The sequence below is a fragment of the Plutella xylostella genome, chromosome 14, assembly GCF_932276165.1.
Source record: "Plutella xylostella chromosome 14, ilPluXylo3.1, whole genome shotgun sequence".
NCBI classification, from domain to species: Eukaryota; Metazoa; Arthropoda; class Insecta; order Lepidoptera; family Plutellidae; genus Plutella; species Plutella xylostella.
Genome location: NC_063994.1, coordinates 1,365,012 through 1,383,737, shown reverse-complemented (window position 1 = coordinate 1,383,737; position 18,726 = coordinate 1,365,012). Strand labels below are relative to the sequence as shown.

At 37.9% G+C, this 18,726-nt stretch overlaps 1 protein-coding gene and 1 non-coding gene across 4 annotated transcripts in view; both read right to left on the bottom strand.

The window, feature by feature from the left end:
* LOC105386672 (alpha-N-acetylgalactosaminidase) overlaps positions 1-18,726 on the bottom strand; it is a 54,728-nt gene that overhangs the window by 12,277 nt on the left and 23,725 nt on the right. For 2 of the 3 annotated variants that reach the window (XM_048625405.1, XM_048625406.1), the window contains exons 3-4: positions 17,469-17,496; positions 16,739-16,885 (exon numbers count right to left, since the gene is read on the bottom strand). In XM_048625405.1, coding sequence (XP_048481362.1) covers positions 16,739-16,885; positions 17,469-17,496 — 175 coding nt within the window. Of the gene's footprint in view, positions 1-16,313; positions 16,471-16,738; positions 16,886-17,468; positions 17,497-18,726 lie in introns of those variants that run through there. The other variant, XM_048625407.1, reaches the window with a different exon arrangement.
* On the bottom strand, positions 1,877-1,948 carry Trnad-guc. The gene has a single exon. It is a non-coding gene; the product is annotated as a tRNA-Asp (tRNA).

Sequence of the window (18,726 nt, the reverse complement as noted above, 5' to 3'; positions counted from 1 at the left end):
AAATTTTTTTTTCTTTAGATTTCCTTAAAAAATTACCTACTGAGGCGGATTTTATTTTGACTATTCCACCGGTTCAGAAAAGAACAAAGGCCGGCTTTCATACTTTAAAAATCCAGCACTGCTCGTCACCAAAATACCTCGGAGTGACCCTGGATAGATCCCTCACGTACAAAACCCACTGCCAAAACACCAAGAAGAAAGTCAGCTCTCTAAACAACCTTCTGCGAAGGCTTACGTATACCGGCTGGGGCGCCTCTCCGCAAGTTCTACGAAACAAGTAGCCTAGCACTCTGCTTCTCAGCTGCCGAATATGCCTGGACTATATAGGCAAGGTCCGCGCATGCTAGAGAAGTAGTTTTTGTTCTTAACGACACAGGTCGTACAGTAACGGGATGCCTCAAACCGAAACCGCTCTACAAAGTCTACTCTCTGGCTGGGATAGCACCCCCTGGCATACAGCGAAAAGTGGCATGTTCTGTTGAGAAAGCCAAACAAGAATGCGACTCCAGACATCCACTTTACTCACATACTGCCACACCTTCCCGCTTTAAGAGCCGCAAAGCGTTTCTAAAAATAGTGAAGTGTCCTAAACGGATGAAAACCCAAAAATCACAACGCTAAGGCTCTGGGAAGAAAAGCAGCCCCAGGATCCTTTCCTATCTCTTGAGGAAAAACTTGCTCCCAGTAACAGTGTCTCCTGGCACATTTGGAAGACTCTAAATCGGTTGGGAGCAGAGGTAGGCTGCAAGGACAATCTCTGCAATTGGGCCTATACCGTTGGTACCAACCTATGCGACTGTGGTACCGCCCCCCCAGACTATGGAGCATTTGCTGTCCTGTCCCCTGTGCCCTTCCACCTGCACTCGGGAAGACTTACTCCAGACCAACCAGAATGCTATCAAAGTTGCTTCTTTATGGTCTAGACAAATTTAAAAATTCGCCTGTTCACTGACATGAAAAAAGAAGAAGTGTAGAGTACCTAGCGACTTACATGTATAAGAACATTGTAGACATTGTGGTGATAGATTTCCAAAAATAATGATATCTTCCGAACAAAACAAAAGATTTTTCTGGATAGACGAGTACATTTTAGAAAGTTTAAAAATAAACTTGTGGGGCGGCAATTATTTTTTTCTTTACATTTCCTTCAAAAGAATACCAGAGGCGGTAAAAAATTAGACTTCCACCGGTTCAGAAAAAAACAAAGATCGGCTTTCATTCTTTAAATCAAAATTCTTAAGACATGAAATCAACATGAGGAAAGATGGCTCAGGGCCGTTCTAAGCTTACGTCCTAAAATATTGTTCTGTACTTTTTAAATCCTCCAACCTAAAGCCCAAGGGCGGGCTACCGGCCGCCCCTGGGCCGCCTGCCGCCCCGGGCTGTAGCCCCTTTAGCCCTAGGGTAAATACGCCCCTGACCAGACGTAAGAATCCGAAAATAAATATCTAACATCCCCCTATTCCTTACACTTTAGTCCGCTGTACGTAGGTATACAGGATGTTACAAAAAAGTTTCGGCTTAGTAAAAGTACCTTATTTGCAAAACCCTGTATAATAATGTCATCGACATAGCAAAAAGGCGGCGTGCTTGCAATAACAATGCGACCTGCTTTGTTCGCTCGAGCATGGATCTCGGAGGTGAAGGTATAGCAACACGCCTCTGCCCATGGGAAGGTCAAATGTGTTCTGTTACGATACGCAACTCAGATAGGTGGGATGGATTTAGATAATGCCAACCGATTAGGCTGTGAGCCAAGAGTTAAACGGATTTGCTGTATGTAGGTAGGTACTTGTAAAAAGATAATAACTATGAATGTGTTTTATGTATGACTATGGAAATGATAGTTGTAGTAAATAAGAAAATAAAAAAGTTTCTCTCCGGCGGGGAATCGAACCCCGGTCTCCCGCGTGACAGGCGGGGATACTGACCACTATACTACCGAAGATGTTGAGTTAGAGTGCGAAATTATTGCTTATATGTTACACCTAGCTAAATCCATGTTTATCTTGTTCTACCAAATTATAATACTAGCTAATTACAATATTAATTTGTTTGTGCTTATTAAATGATATTTAAATATGGAATAAGGGCCTTTGGATACTGAATTGACTTAGCACATTGTCTGTTCTGGACCATTGTTCACTTGTTCACATAAGAGATTTCGACACCGCGATTGTATCGAGATTACAACTGTTTTACACATAAAACTTTGTGATCCTTTCAAAGCAGTTTATTGTTATAATTAGGTTTTTTATTATTGAAATGTAGCATTTATCATTGTCTATGGTTGTGTATTGTCTTTGTGTGTCTGATAATCTGATTGCTGACAATGGAGTCTGAAAATATCCGAAGGTTGCTGGTAGGTAGATCGTATCCTAAGTGGGTCCCTTGATATTTAAAGTGTTTTGGTTTCTGTCCTGATGCTCAATTTTTTAATGCTACTATTCATTAAGTATATTATCGTTGTGGCGCTCCTTGGAGAGGCCATGTCCAGCAATGGATGATTATTGTCTAAAGAAGATGATACTGATTACAATTCTTTGGACCGAACTGCATACGGCGGTATACGCAAGCTAAGGCCCTCAAAACATTTTAGCATGAGACCTCTCATAACAATCTTGTGATTAATGAATAAGTACTTAACAATAGATATCTACCACCATTTAACTATGTTGAAATTATTTGTGTTAATATAACATTCACCTTTTTATACCTCTACGTATAAAGGTTAATCGTTATTGTTGCCCTGTTTCGGCATTTTATTAAGCGTTTTGTGAGGCACGATTTTACATTATGTTGCTGTCGTTATAAAATCACCGAGCACCACCTACCTAGGCAGGCTAATAAGCTAAGACCCAGTTGGTCATTTAAATAAATCTACCACGGCATCAACTTATGTCTGTAGTACTCAAGCGCTTCATTTCATACTCAAATTCGGCTCTAAAGTGTGAAATCAACCTACTACCTACTACCATCGAAGTAGATGCCTACTACTACCTACCTATATACTTACCTATGTAGTTAATTTAGACACTTTATTCCTGCGTTGCGATTGTTTCACGTAGGTAATTCAAGTAATTTATTACAGCGTTGCTATTGGGTCTTAGCAATGACCCATCTCACTCTGTTAATATCGGAAAGGTGCGAGAGACACAGTACTTACTTACTCGTTTTTTAAAAGAGATAGATTATAGAGAGGACCTAGTAATCTAACTACATACTTACATATATTCAACATGAAAGAAACATGAAAAATACTTCCTCCTACTTAATAGCTGCTCGTCAGAGTTCATGACACTGATCTTCACATCACATTCAACAGACAACACAATAAACAGCAACTACTTTATTACTCAGAATAATGTCGCAAAAAACAACACAAAACATACCGACAAAGAAACTTTCTCCAACGAACTCTATACCCTAATGCGTATACAATAGGCTTGGAAATGTTGAAACATTGGATGCTGTTTTGCGTCGTCAGTAGTCGTCACGTACTACAAAGAGTGCATAGCACGTCCAATGTCAAGGTAGACGTCAGATCTGCATCACAGATTAACCTCTGCAGACGGAAAGCTGGTCTGTTAACCGTAAAGCTATAATTTTCCCGCCAAAGATTTGCGCGTCATAAAAATCTTATAATAGTATAATTGTACGTAGGTACAGGCAAGTAAACTAAAGCTGGCTGTTTAGTTGTTAACAGGACTCACACAATAATCCAATTTCCCGTGGGGTACGTGAAACGTGACCGTCAACGGATGAATTCCCAAAAATATGACGCAGTATTCATAAACTATTTACTTACTTACTTCTAAATAATAGGTACTAAGAATTTACAAGGGGTTAATTATGAACACTCTCAGATTTCAGCATCAAGTTGTGGCCACAAGAAGAAAATATTCTAAGCATCGGGGTCAGGTTGCCACAGCTGGTTGGCTTCCAGTAGAATTACTTTCTCTGTCTATAGAGGGTGAGGTTTTATCAATGAATGCCCTTATTGTCATACTATCGGTACGAAGGTACCTTTTTAAGAATTGCTGGAATCGGTCTAACAAATTTCATAATTAAATCAGGTAAGTACTTAACTTATAAATAACCAATAGCAGAAACTATAAAAAAAAATCCATCCAAAGGTTGTCTGTTAGACATTTTTACAAGCAATAAGCCTGCCGTTTCATATTATGTTATGGTGTTACAAAGAGTACCTAGTAGTACCCAGTAGTAACTTACCTACTACTATTGTATTGTATCAAGTACTTATCTCTATTATGTAAAACACCAATGACCCTTGTGTCTCTAATTCAAGTTCAAGGGTACCTTCAGATACCCCTCGTCCATGTGTACAAAATGCATAATCATAGTGTTTGACTTAGATTAATAATATACTAACAAGATGGGTTATGACATACAAAAACAAAGTACACTTGTCCAAAATTAATAATGTACATGCAGATCTTCACATGCGAATCATTAAATCGTAAGAGCCTTAAAAATAACACTTGCATTTTGCACCTTGTTCGAAAGAAATAGGACTCAATATCATGTGTCACATAATCGAAAACAACCGATCTGTCAAAGATTTCTATGCGCATTATCAATTTTGGAGCACTGTAGGTAAATAACTGTCCGAATTTTCAAACTTAATGACAACCATAGTACCAATAAATAAAGTCACAAAACTGTTTCATCTTAGTTAAAATTAAGTGCCTAAATTAGAAAAATGTGAAAACCTGTTATTCGCTTGAAATGTCATATAACCCCTATGTAACATAAACTTGTATTTTGCTGGTTGGTTTTCCAAATATAAATAAATACCTAAATAAATAAATAAAATCTTCTCCGAACTAATTCAAATAAGAGTTCAGTGATAGAAATGGGGTGTTAAATCTTGAGACGGTTTCTTTTTCACTGACACTCCATCTAATTGTTATTAAAATATCTTTGGTGGCTGACAGCCATATCTGTCACATTAGTGGCTATTGTGGCATACCGTACAATAAAGTGTGGCAGATCCATTAGCTATGCCAATTTTAGTTTCGGAAATCCTACCTACGTAGGTGCTTCCACTTTTGTTTTTATTGCAAAGGTGGACATAAAGGACGATGAACAATAGAGGTTTAAACAGATGATGTAAAATACGTGGGATGCAAACTAATGGATTCTAGCAGATCGATTTATAAATAATCATAATAGATTCAAATACTTACTTAAATGTCAGTTCTGTTTCTTTAAAAAAAAGGAACAAAAAAGCACATTGTGTCTAACATTTATAACATAGTGAAAAAGTTAAGTAAGTAAATAAATGCTTATAAAATTAACACAAGTTGAAATTAAACCAAAAAAAAATATAATCATAATCTCTTTTGTCCATAAACTCATTCATCGGATCACTTCTTCGAGCAGCTCGCTAAACTTGACCTACATTTTTACACTCGATTTTTTATACTTTTACCACGACCTTCACAAAATTGATTTTTGACGTTTTTAATTTTAATTCGTTTTTATCTTCTCACGGTAAACTGCATACACTGGCATTGGCCTGTAAGGATATCACGTGGGTAGACACTGGCCGAAAATGATTTTGCATATAAACTCTTATGATATTAATGTGGGATAAAAGTTTACGTTCTATTTTTGACTGGTCAAGGTTTGCAAATTCATATTTTAAATAGAACATAGAACACGCGTTTGATTGAACTACTTATTTAAAATTTTATGCACGCAGACTTAGATCAAGGTTATCATCAGATCTCAACAGTGATAGACATGCTCCGTACTGACATATGCGTTGATCTATATGACCAATTAAGGACTTCGGCAGGACTTACTTGGAATACATCGAACATCTGGCATATTACCTAAGTGCTTGGTAAAGTTGCTGGTTAGTTCTCGGATCTTGACAAGACAGTGGATATGCTGATAGAATAGTAATCAGATACAGACTAGCTGCTAGAAGTTCCATTTAGATTCTAGTTGCGTATCATTAGAAATTCAAACTGTTGAACTTCATTTTCATTTACGTTACGAGACGTTACATATACCTTCCTCAAGGAAAGGAGTAGCTACTTACTAGGTACCAAACCAATCCTTGAGAGAGATAGGTACCTACGAACAAATATATTTGATTATGACTAAGTAGGTCTATTATAGGTATATTATAGAGCTCAACGAAAATTGCAACTGTTTACACACAATAACCCTTTAGTTTGCCGTTTACTACTGGAGAAAGTCCCCACAGAGTAAGTAGGCACAACAATTGGATGGATGCGGTGCGCCAGCGCAACCAATGTCGCTTTTCATTTGACAGCGGCAAGATGGCGTCGCGCGGGAAAACGCGATTCGGAAGATTCACCGCCAATTCAGCGGAACAAGGAGGTCAGACGATCTGACTGCATCCTCCTTTTGTTTTCTAATCGTGGAGAATCGATGGAGTAGACAAGATAGAACCTTTTTAACCTTTCATAGGCGCGCGGAAAAGACCGGTGTGATACCTAAGTTTTCCAAATTAAAATTGCGCTGGTTTACACTCGCGAGCAATGAAAAAGTTATTATCACCCACAAAAAGCCGACACTAAATTGCACCAAATTTAAAAAATAATAAATTAAAAAAAAATACAGAATATTTACGTTTTTAGTTGGTAAGTAAAGTCGTAAGTAATACTTTTTTAAAACTTAATGAGTCACAGGTTCTTAACACCTTGTTGTTAACAAAAGTACCTATACCTAAACATATTATTTTCTTCAATAAAATAAAATTATAATACTTACTTTAAGTTTATATTTTCAAGTTTAACTGAGTTTATTCACCTTTGAGGTCAAATCATGTCATGGCGACTGAGGAAGGGCAATAACTTGCCAAATAAAGTTTTCTGCTTACATTATGCTTGTATAACATAACTTGTCTATCGGACTGGTTTTTTTTCGAATGCGGATCTATCAGCCAGACTATAGGTATTCACCTTTTAAATGAATAAATTCGGCATCAAATTCACAAAAATATTGGCCGATTTTGAAAAATTAGCAAAGAAAAAAATATATTAGTAAATGTATAATATTCATAGTTCCAACGCTACATACAACATCCAGAGAATCGGCCATTGTTGGAAATCGAAACAGAGTTTTCGGGACAATCCAGCCATTATTAACATCAATTACTTACGTTATTCAATTCGCATTCAAATTTATAGTTAGGTTAGTTACCTACTTTAACACATTTCCTTAACAGATTGTTCCAAAAGCGATACGCTAAGCCGAAAGGGGTTGCCTCAGGTGGTCTTTAAACAACTTTTGTTCTACGACTTTTTAAAATTCGTAAAAAAAATCACGCGACTCATGACTAATCACGAGACTTTTAACTTTGTTTTTTTTTTCGCTAACTTCCTAAGGTTCCAAACTTTAGAACAAAAGTTGTTGAGCCTCTGAGACACCCGTTTCTGCAACATTCTGCAAGTATACTGAGTATACATCATCTATAGGTTGAGTATCGAATTTTGCGATTCTGCGCAGACATAAAGTACATCTATGTAATCCAACTAACAGAATATCGATTTATATTACCATCTCGATTACTCTACACTACGAATCCAATTGAATCAATTTCGCAACGCATGGATCGAAATAGGACAGTGTAAGTATAGGCAACCAAAGAGATAATAACCGCACTCTAGTGCAAACTACTGCAAACACTTAAAGTCACTGACTACCTATACGACCTATTTCAACTATAATCGTTAAAGGTTGTGGGTATGTCGTATACCAACTAACAAATTTTATTCCACTGAAATTTTAAATGAATTTCATTAAGTATTGCAGAGAAATCTTTTCTGTTTAGGAGTAATTTGTAACTACTATTGCTCGGGACTCTCGGGAGGTCGTGAGTGTATTTCACCAATGACGCTTATTCTATTTGCGCTGGGGTTTATGCATCTTTTTTGCTCACTGTACACGAAACACAAACGTAATTCAGTGAGCCCGGCGGAGTGCGATCGTTTGTGTCTCAGTTGCGACACGCAGCCTGGAGGCTCAACTCTTGCCCTTTAGCCCTTTAAGGAGGTACTCACTGACTATACCATCCGATAGGTATGGCTGCCTCTTAGCTAGGGTAGAGTAAAATTCCGGAAAGGAATACATTTTTATTATGATAGAAAGGTTTCCCGTGGAAATTCAGGGAGAAAAATAGCCTGTATAAATGTTATGCCATGATAGTATTGTACAGTCGTTTTTTAAGAGTAGCAAAAAGCGCAGTAGCATCCATCTATGGGCAATTTGCTAGCTAGGAGCTACGATCACCATTTTGGGTTTGGTAGCTTCTTTTTTGTAAAAAAATATTTAAGTAAGTACCTATATAAGTATGTTGACCTACATGTTTGCTAAACTAACTAAAATATCCAATGTCCAATGGCTCATAAATAGGGTGTCCCGTTCACTATGGAGTAACAATCATGATTGTCCCGAATACGGCTTGGAATAGACCGACAGTGTTGTAACACCACAGAGTACGCGCTACAAGTCACGGGGTTTCAGACCTCTTAGCATGAATTTTATATCAAAACGAGGACTTATTGGTTACTTTTTGCGACTATCGCAAACAGAAGTTTGTCGCACGAAATATTAATTTAATTCACCTCTATAGCTATTTATTATGAAATTACAAAAGACACAAAATTATAAATATAATTAACAAGACTACTGAATGTCTAGTAATGAGGTCCATAAATTGATTATGTTTTCATCATCATTATTGATTCTGACAAGATCTCTCTATATTCATAGCGGTGGTAGAATTTTTTATTTATTAAATACCTTTGATCCCAATGCATAAATTAAAGTAAGTGAACAGATCCCAGTCACTCGTCTACTCGTATATTGATAATGCCACAAAGGGGCTTCGCAACTAGTCGTGAGCTTAATATGTAGTCCGTGCGATACGTCTCTATGGCATTCGTTAAAATAATAGAGTCAGTCACTCACTAAATAGCTTATATTGTGAAACATTCATATTTTGCGTCCGTAGTCGAACTAGCTTCAGTGATCGTTACTGATCATTGAAGTTAAGCAACACATGGCACGGTCACTCATTGTATGGCTCAAGCTCGCTTATTTGTGTGTTCACCAACCCGCACTATGCCAGCGTGGTGGACTAGGCCCAAACCCTTCCTTCAATGGAAGGAGACCCGTGCCCCAGCAGTGGGGACATGATGGGTTTTGACGATTCATATTCTGTACATGAGTGTGTTTATTTACAACATCAACGCTCTTAAAATAACAAATTATACCTAAGCATAATACTGCAGTATAACAGTATTTACCAATACTTTTAATTATACCTATCTAATACAATTTTACAACAATACAAACTTACGTTTAACTGTCACAGGTTGTCAACATGCAGCGGCTAATAAAATAAACGAGGAAGAAATAAGAAAATGATGTGACAACTGCTCGCGTGTCAACTAGTGACAGTTAAATATGAGTCGGGCACTGGCGATGCAACGGCAACTCATAATAGCACGAGATCATTCGTGTTATCAGTCACTTGATAAATGCGTTCGTGATTTGTTTTTAACAATATCAACTGAAACGCGTAGGTGCGTCCTAATGTTGCATTTGTAATTACATTACTTTTAATATTGTGACTGTAAGTCATTTTGTTCGGCCTTGTGTTTTGTTCAAATGAGGCTTTCTATGATATTTGTTGTTGCCATTTAGTATAAGTATTATTTATCCCTGCTATCTAAATACATATAAGTATATCTGAATTTTCTTGCCAAAAAAGAAAGAGCCCTTATCCGAACGGAGAGTAGTTTGTAAAAATTGACGTTTTATACGATGAATAAAAACAATTGACTTTGACTTTTGAAAAAAAATATTCAAAATTTGTATATGTTTGTTTTGTATTATCAGGCTCTGTCCGAAAATCCGCACTTGCGGATACTTCTATAGTATTCAATGTGTTACAGAATTGCGAAAAAAGAGTCGCGCAGCGAAATATTCGCGGTGCGGACAGGGCCTAAAGGTTCATTTTCGTTAAGTACCTTTCAAAGTGGCAGCGTCCGTAGTCAAGCGGGCCTCAGTGATCGAAACTGATCGCTGAGGTTAAGCAACAACTGACACGGTCAGCCATTGGATGGGTGACCAATTTCAAGTGGTGCTTTTCTGGACGCTTCCGTGCTTCGGACGGCACGTTAAGCCGTGGGTCCCGGTTGCTGCTTCGGCAGCAGTCGTTAAGCCTAGTCAGAGGCCTTTGGGCGGCTTGAAAACATCTGACAGTGGGGTTGCCCACTTACCCGACAACTCTCTCAGCACAAGCTTGCTTGTGTTGGGGTCCACCAACCCGCACTTGGCCAGCGTGGTGGACTAGGCCTAAACCCTTCCTTCATTGGAAGGAGACCCGTGCCCCAGCAGTGGGGACGTAATGGGTCGTGATGATGACCTTTCAAAGTATCTCACCTCCATAACTTCACTCAGAAAACGTAGTCTCATAATTCCAATTACCGTTCGTGTTGAAATCTATTAAAGATTTAAATACTCACTCAATGTGGCATAAATGGTTATGATCTATTGAGAGCTGTTACGTATCTCCGTACGGATCATTGGCTACTATGATTAATGCTCTTATAACAGGTGAGGTGTTTAATTTTTTGTTGCCACCATATTCGGTAGAGTGAAATGATGAGACATCAAATGTTGCAAATTATAAGTAAAGTAGGTACTATTCTAATCTATTCTCTATGGGGGTGTAAGTACCTGCACCTGGCTCTCTCGAGTGAAACCTTTGTGCATAAAGTACCTACGTACTTAGTAAGTTATATTTAGCCTGTGTAGTGTCCCACTGCTGGGCAAAGGTTCCTAAAAAAAGTATTTCATCTATGCTGGAGTATTTGACACATTCATTCACGCTGGTTTTGAGAAGGTTTCTTTAGTTACAGTTATAAGCTATGCAAGTACCTACATTATAAGTATAATCCTCAACCTCAAAAATGAATCGGCTTAAATCTGGATCAAAGAAATATGGCTTAGCAGACATGTAATCATGAAGTAACTTAGCCGTATTTATTTCAATTGTCATACATCATACACAATCTCCATTCCTATTACTACATACAACGACGCATGTGAGCGGCGCCAAACAACTTGACAACAAAGGCTATTAGACGGATTAGCTCAATTTTTATAACAAAGCGTAATGTTAAAGAAATTGCTGTTATGTCAGAGTTTCGCTTTCACTGAATTTATTGTCAGTCGTGGGAAACGGGGCCCGCACACTGGGCGATTCACACGGGGCACCTCGAACTTAGGGCTCCCACACACATAAACACGATACAACGTCGTGTCGTGAAAACATCTCATTCACACTCGCAGCGGTGTTCCTGTCCTATGCCTAGAAATATACGAGTTTATAACAAATGACGATAAAAGTTACTGCGGCTACACGGGTTCGCTATTGACGTCAATAAACTCGTTTATTGCGCGTTCCACCAAACACAGAGGCGTATTTATGCCGAATAGCGATATAGTGAAGTTTATTTAAGCCGATAACGAACTCGTGCAGCGGCAGCTAACGTTTAAAAAAAACAATAACACGCGAATATCGTAAGTGTGGCTCTGCCTCGCGTGATCTTCACACCGTATCGTTTTAATATGAACAAGTATTCAGCGGTTACTGGGATTACAAGCATTTTTCTTTGAAATAATTACAGCTACCAGTCTAGTGTAAGTAGTCGAATAAGTTCAAGTTGTTACAGTGTGTACTTCAGTTGCTTAATATCTTAGATTGACAATAGAATCGAATTAGATGGTGTGTCACATACAGAAAAAAAGCAAAAAAAATACCGAATTTTGTTTATTGTCAAACCATTTTACGTACCGATGAATAAGGTCAAAATAAGTGCTCAGTGGTAGAAGCTGTGTGTTATTTGTCGAGACGTTTCTTTGCACCGACACTCCATCTTCTTCGCATATTGTTAGTATAAGCTTAATACACGCAAGTCTTACAACACAACGTGAAATAAGAGTAACTAACTTTACAAAGTATCTTTTACTGTTTTCACTTTCTCAAGCTAATGTGGCGCCTTGTGGTTTAAACTTGGTAAGTTGTTGCATTATTTACAGGGTGGCGTTTTATCTGTGCGCCACCTGACAGGTCTTAAATTTTATCAAGACATTGAAAAAAAATGTACCTATAATAGGTAGGTAGGTAAAACCTGAATATTTTAGCTTTCCATTATCTTAGTTTGGATGATAAAGTATGAAAGTTAAAATTATATTTAGAATACTTATGTATAAAAAAATGCATTAATTTGACACTACATTGGTACTCTATATGTATAATGGAATGTTCACTGTATTATTTTTATATTCACACAAAAGTGTTTAGTTATTTGTTATTTGCACAGCTAGAATTAAGTTAAACTAACCGTGGTTCAGCCGCCGCGGCGGAAACCTCATGTCAAATTGAGCTGCGGTCACAGTGATGTAGGCTGATTGATGTGTACGGTTGGCACAAAATGTAAAGTCTTTTTTTTTATTTCAGATACTAGATTGACAGATTCTGAAAGGTTCATCAACAGTTGATTCTCCTGCGATTAAGTGACGTATCGTTCTTGGAAGTCCTTCAAGGGAAACATTTTAAGGCGGATTGAAGCTCACGGTATTTAAGATATTGAAGCCAAGTTTAAGTTAAAATTTTTTTTTTATATATATTATATATTTTTTATATATTTTTATATATTTTTTATAGTATTTTTTAATCTATTGAAACTGACAGGATATGAGACGAGGGTGGGCTACCTTAAATCGAGCAAAATATACTAAACAATAAAAAGTACTATACTTACCTATTATGTAGTCTTACATGAGATTAATGTTTATGTAACACGTATTGTATATGTATTTATGTACGAATGATACAAGCACATCATAATGAACTTGATGAAAGATCTTCTAATAGGCTGGGTGTATAATACATAAGGCGATTCATCATACATGATAAACTAATATTGTTTTGATCACGCTTATGTATTTAAGAACTGTAATTAAATCTATATGTTTGTTTTTGCAATTTTTTTAACTGTATAATAATGATGAAGAAAGAATTATGCCTAATATTTATGCACCATGAATATTTTTGTTTTTTATACGTAAATATAGAAGTTCCAATGGCTTGTTTTCTTAATTTTTAATACATAGGTATTATTTTTGGTGTACTCGTACAAAAAAGAGAACTCTATCTATTTATGTTTCATATTAAATTTTTAAGAGGAGAGTATACCTTCGCGATTCTAGCGAAATAGGTATTTAGGAAAATATTTCTTATCGCTTGCGCTCTCATGCCCCAGGCACGGGTGCGATAGAGATGCACTGCAGCACGCGACTGACAATAGGTATTTTTCTTAATGAAATTCTGGTTTCGGGAGAAAACGTTTTACACTAACTAAATATTAAGCAATCTCTTAGATTTTTGTGTCAATCGCTTCAGCATAATATACAGGGTGTTGCAAAATTGGTATACTAAGCCGAAACCTACATGTGCAGCATGATATCTAAGCCCGAATCTGAAATCAGAATTTGAAAATTCGCGAAAAAAATATATATTTTTCCATAGTAAAAAGTCACGACTTACCAACAAAGTTTCTATGGAAAATGATTTTTTTTTTCGCGAATTTTCAAATTCTGATTTCAGTTTCAGGCTTAGATATATCATGCTGCACATGTAGGTTTCGGCTTAGTATACCCTTTTTGCAACACCCTGTATTCTAGGTTTATAGGTTTCGCTTTTTTTTTAAAAATACATTGTTATTGTTCAACGAACGGCTTGATTAAACACACAAAAATTACGTTATTTGAGGTGCCTATAAATTTGAATCTATAAACAATATCGAAAAAAGAAAAAGCTACATATAAACCTAGTTATTCCTTGTGTCAATAACATACAAAAAAATCATGGAGATTGGATAATATTTAGAGGTAGTAAAACGTTTTCTCTTTTTGTATGGACGAACAAGTGCTATACTCTCCTCTTAAGTTAGTTAATTATCTCCTTACAAATGCGCAAATGCCAAGCAAAAATGAGACCTTAACTTTTTATTACTCGCCCTCGCTTTTTATTATCTTGATCGATAATCTTAATCATGCCAAAACAGCATCTTATTTTTAAATTTATAATCTAATTAAGTCTCTATAATCATATAAGTAGACACTAATAATTACAATAATTCATTGACGATGCCACTGACTAAACAAACGTAGGTTATTACCTGGCCCGGTCCACTGGCTGTGTGGGTAATTATCATTAAGAAAGAGTAAATACAATACAATTAAGTGAATAGTTCATTTTCTTCAGTGCGGTAACACGTGATGTAATGTGGACTAGGCATTTTACGCCGGCGTCAGAATTACGAGTGGCTCATATTTATGTATTTTTAAGCATTTTTTATTATTTTTTATGTAAGTATAAAATCTATTGATAACCGTATTTGCCTCACCAAATTTATTAAGATCATGTTTAGCAGGTCTAACTAGGAAACTTTTTTGTGGTAACCAATGGTATACAAGGTGTGTCTTTCATAGGTGCATATATCCGGAAGTATGATACAAAATTGGTTGTTTACGTGACGCTGTGTGGGGTATGGGGAGTAGATTTTTTTTTTCGGGAATATCCCAAGATTATCATAACAAAAGTTGTTCAGAATGAAAAGCTCTGTGACATACTCCCGGATGTGCACCTATGAAAGACTCACCCTGTATAATAATTATTATAAAACTTATACTAAGGATTAAGGATAGTTCTGTAGTTATCAGAATCATCTCAAGATAATTTTCAATTTACACTTTATGTATAAACCGGTGGCGTGTAAAGTCTGAAGACGGAAGAAGATCTAATCCTCATAATAAGTAATTGTTCATGTATATCCTTGCTGCCCGCGTCATCAGCATAATAATGAGAGCAATTAAATAGTAATTAATTGTCTACCAGATAATAGATAATATAAATTGGATAGATAATCATTTAATTAACTGACCAAACTCTGCCTTTAAACTTTTGTTACTTCATATTTTATTTATGTTATTTCATACATAACCTAACCTTGTATAACACAATTTTTTTAACCTACCTAGTTATAGCGAACTCAATCTAAATATTGACCATTAATAAATGGACCGATAAGGATGATTTATTTTTTAAATTGAAAAGTAATCTCTGTTTTTTTAAAGCCACCTTTGTTAATAAGTAAGAAAGCCCTAACCAAAAATGCGAATTATAGTATGGTAACTCCCGCGCCATACAAATTTACGTTTGTTTAGTTTTCATTGTATACCTATACCTACTTTTTGCAATATATTTTGTTATTGTTAGACACTGAATAATGATTTTTTGACTTATTTTTTTTATTAAGAAGACGCATCTATGCAGTATTGATCATTTCATAAGGTACTTTTATGGTCAATTGATTATGCAAAGTAAAGTTGATATCTTTGTGGAATGTCACACATTTGAATAATGTAAATTGATTCTGATAGGTATGGATAAAAACCGGACGTATAAAATGTGAAAATAAAAAAAAATACATAAATTGTCTAGTATTAGCAGTCGATTTTTGTAAGATTAACATAAACATAAAATTTGAAAGAGGTATGCAAAGACCGTTGACTATTGCTCCGTCCCCAGTAGACAAACTGTTCACCGACTGAGTTACACCCCCACAGACAATAGAATAAAGATAGAAACACACATTGGTTTAATTTTAATTACAATACCTCAACTACTTTAAGGCCCTGTTCCACAATGTCTGGTTAGTGGCTACTTGTAAGATAAAATACATGCTGTCACTGTCAAAAATATAATAACAGAGAGTGACAGCTTGTATTTTATCTCACAAGTAGCCACTAACCAGACATTGTGGAACAGGGCCTAAGAGTTTTTTTTGTGCTAATAAATTTTCTCTTTTGGCTCTCCTGAAAAGATGTGTTTTTCTAGTTGGCTCCTTTTACTCCAGACACACAGAAGATGATCACACACACACACAATCGGACAAGCTCTTCATCCCTTGCAGGAATCGCCTTTATTTTCTTCTATCAAACAGGCGTTCGCGTGGCCGCGACAGAAAAGTATAATGGCTATCCGTTTACGTTACGCTTTATGTGCTGTGACCTTAAAAACCAGCGCCGTCAGTAAACAAAGGATTACTCTCGTAATCGGACAAGCTTTTCATCCCGTGCGGGAACCGCGCTCCAAAACCCCACAATATCAAATCTTGCCCTAAGTACCGCTTAAAAACTACCAGGCGCTCATAAAACAAAGCAGCACTCACATAGTCGGACAGGCTCTTCATGCCGTGCGGGAAGCGCTCGCGGTCGGGCACCAGCGCCCCGCGCGCGTCGCGCTCGCGCTCCGGCCAGCAGTCGTCCACGTTGATGTACTCGTAGCCGGCGGCCGCGTAGCCCTCGGACACCAGGATGTCCGTCATGGGGCGGTTTCTTACCGTTCGGTTAGTAACGAATATAATCGCTGTATATCATCAGCCATGTCGCTTTCTACCGATAAACGCGCTCCAAAACCATATAAAGTGCTAGATCTTGCCATCTCTAACGGTTATAAACTACCAGGGTATCAGAAAACAAAGGAACCCTTACATAATTCGAGTCGCCACCTACCGAAAAAGCGCTTCATGCGCAATCTTGCCCTCAGAAACGCTTTACAAACTACCAGGCGCACATAAAACAAAGGAGCACTCACATAGTCGGACAAGCTCTTCATGCCGTGCGGGAAGCGCTCGCGGTCGGGCACCAGCGCCCCGCGCGCGTCGCGCTCGCGCTCCGGCCAGCAGTCGTCCACGTTGATGTACTCGTAGCCGGCGGCCGCGTAGCCCTCGGACACCAGGATGTCCGCCATGGTGGGATTTATTAGACCACCGTTCGAGTAGTAACGAATTTAAGCTACCGATAAACGCGCTCCATACCGTACCAGTACCTTTAGGATGCCTATTATCCACAGTTGGCTAGTTATGCGCATCTAGTAAAAGACGAACAGTTTTCCTACCGGGAACGCAGCCTTAGCCGTATAGTATGCTATAAATAAAGCATGCGATTTCTTACACCGTTCGAGTAGTAGCGCATATAAACGCTGTATCTATGCCATCGTGTCGCCACCTAACGATAAATGCGCTCCAAAACTCCATACAGCATTAAATCTTGACTTTTTTTAACGGTTATAAACTACCAGGGTAACAAAAACAAAGGAACACTCAAATAAGTCGTGTCGCTACCTACAGTAACGGTTTAAAAACTACCAGGCGCCCATAAAACAAAGCAACACTCACATAGTCGGACAAGCTCTTCATGCCGTGCGGGAAGCGCTCGCGGTCGGGCACCAACGCCCCGCGCGCGTCGCGCTCGCGCTCCGGCCAGCAGTCGTCCACGTTGATGTATTCGTAGCCGGCGGCCGCGTAGCCTTCGGACACCAGGATGTCCGTCATGGTGCGGAAGAGACGGTCGCTGCGGGGTGAACGGGGGTTAGAATATAATAAAATACTTATAATGGCTCAAGTACTCGATGGCCTGTGATGGGCCACGCTTTGATTTGATTTGTACAACTGTAGGCCACGATTACTTGGTGTTCACACAATGGCACATGGCTCATTGCTGCCTGACAAACCACTTACGATGGACGTATATTTATGTATTTAATACAAAAAATTGTACAATGGTCCACTGTGTGAACACCCTAGGCCACGCTACGCCACGATTCCTTTGAAGTGTGCCCAAAAACCGACAACTCCCCGATTGCGTACCTACCCATTAATAATAATAATAATCCATCATATAGGTACCATTACCCCCTTGCATGCATTGGTCCATTGTGTACTTGAGCCTTAAGGGGTTATTCGAGGTTATGGTCCCATGCTGGCCCACTGCTCGCCGTCCCCATTGTGAACAGGGGATATTGGTATAAGTAGTGGCGGAGCGTGGCCCATCACAGGCCTTTGGACTGGGGGATTCAGAAATTATTGTAGTTCTACTTTGGAAATAAGTCTCAGGACCTCGGGAGTAATATTTTTGTGTACGATTCATACTGAACATTTAAATAAATCATGGAGAAAAACGAAAGTAAGTTTTTGTTTTTAATGTCTGTAAAACAATGCGAAACGTGTCCAACTGTTAATTGGCGCTAATGGCTGAACAAATTTGGGTGAAATCAGGCAGAGCAAAAACTAGGCACAGAGATAAAAACTAGGCCATGTCAATATCTGATTCACTTAAAAATTTGCATGCTTTCATAGTCGTTTATAGTCGATAGATATACCTCTAGACCTCTAGAATACAGAGCTAGATAGCTTCTAGGACTTCTAGGTCAACGCAAGGCGATCCCATGGAATCGTCTCCATAATAAATTGTGTACAGTGCCTTATCTAAACATAAACCAAACTTCAGTCATAAACGGTTAATACCAGGTATAGGAAAGTGTAGAGATTTATTCAGTCGACTGTACATAGAAGGGTCGTGTAGTTTATCCTAATCCTAATCCTAACTAATCCTAATCCTAACTAATATTATAAATGCGAAAGTAACTGTGTCTGTCTGTCTGTCTGTCTGTTACTCTTTCACGCCAAAACTACTGAACGGATTTGAATGAAATTTGGTATACATACGGTCTAGACCCTGGGAAAGAACATAGGCTACTTTTTATCCCGGAATTCCCACGGGAAAACTTTTTAAGGCGAAGCG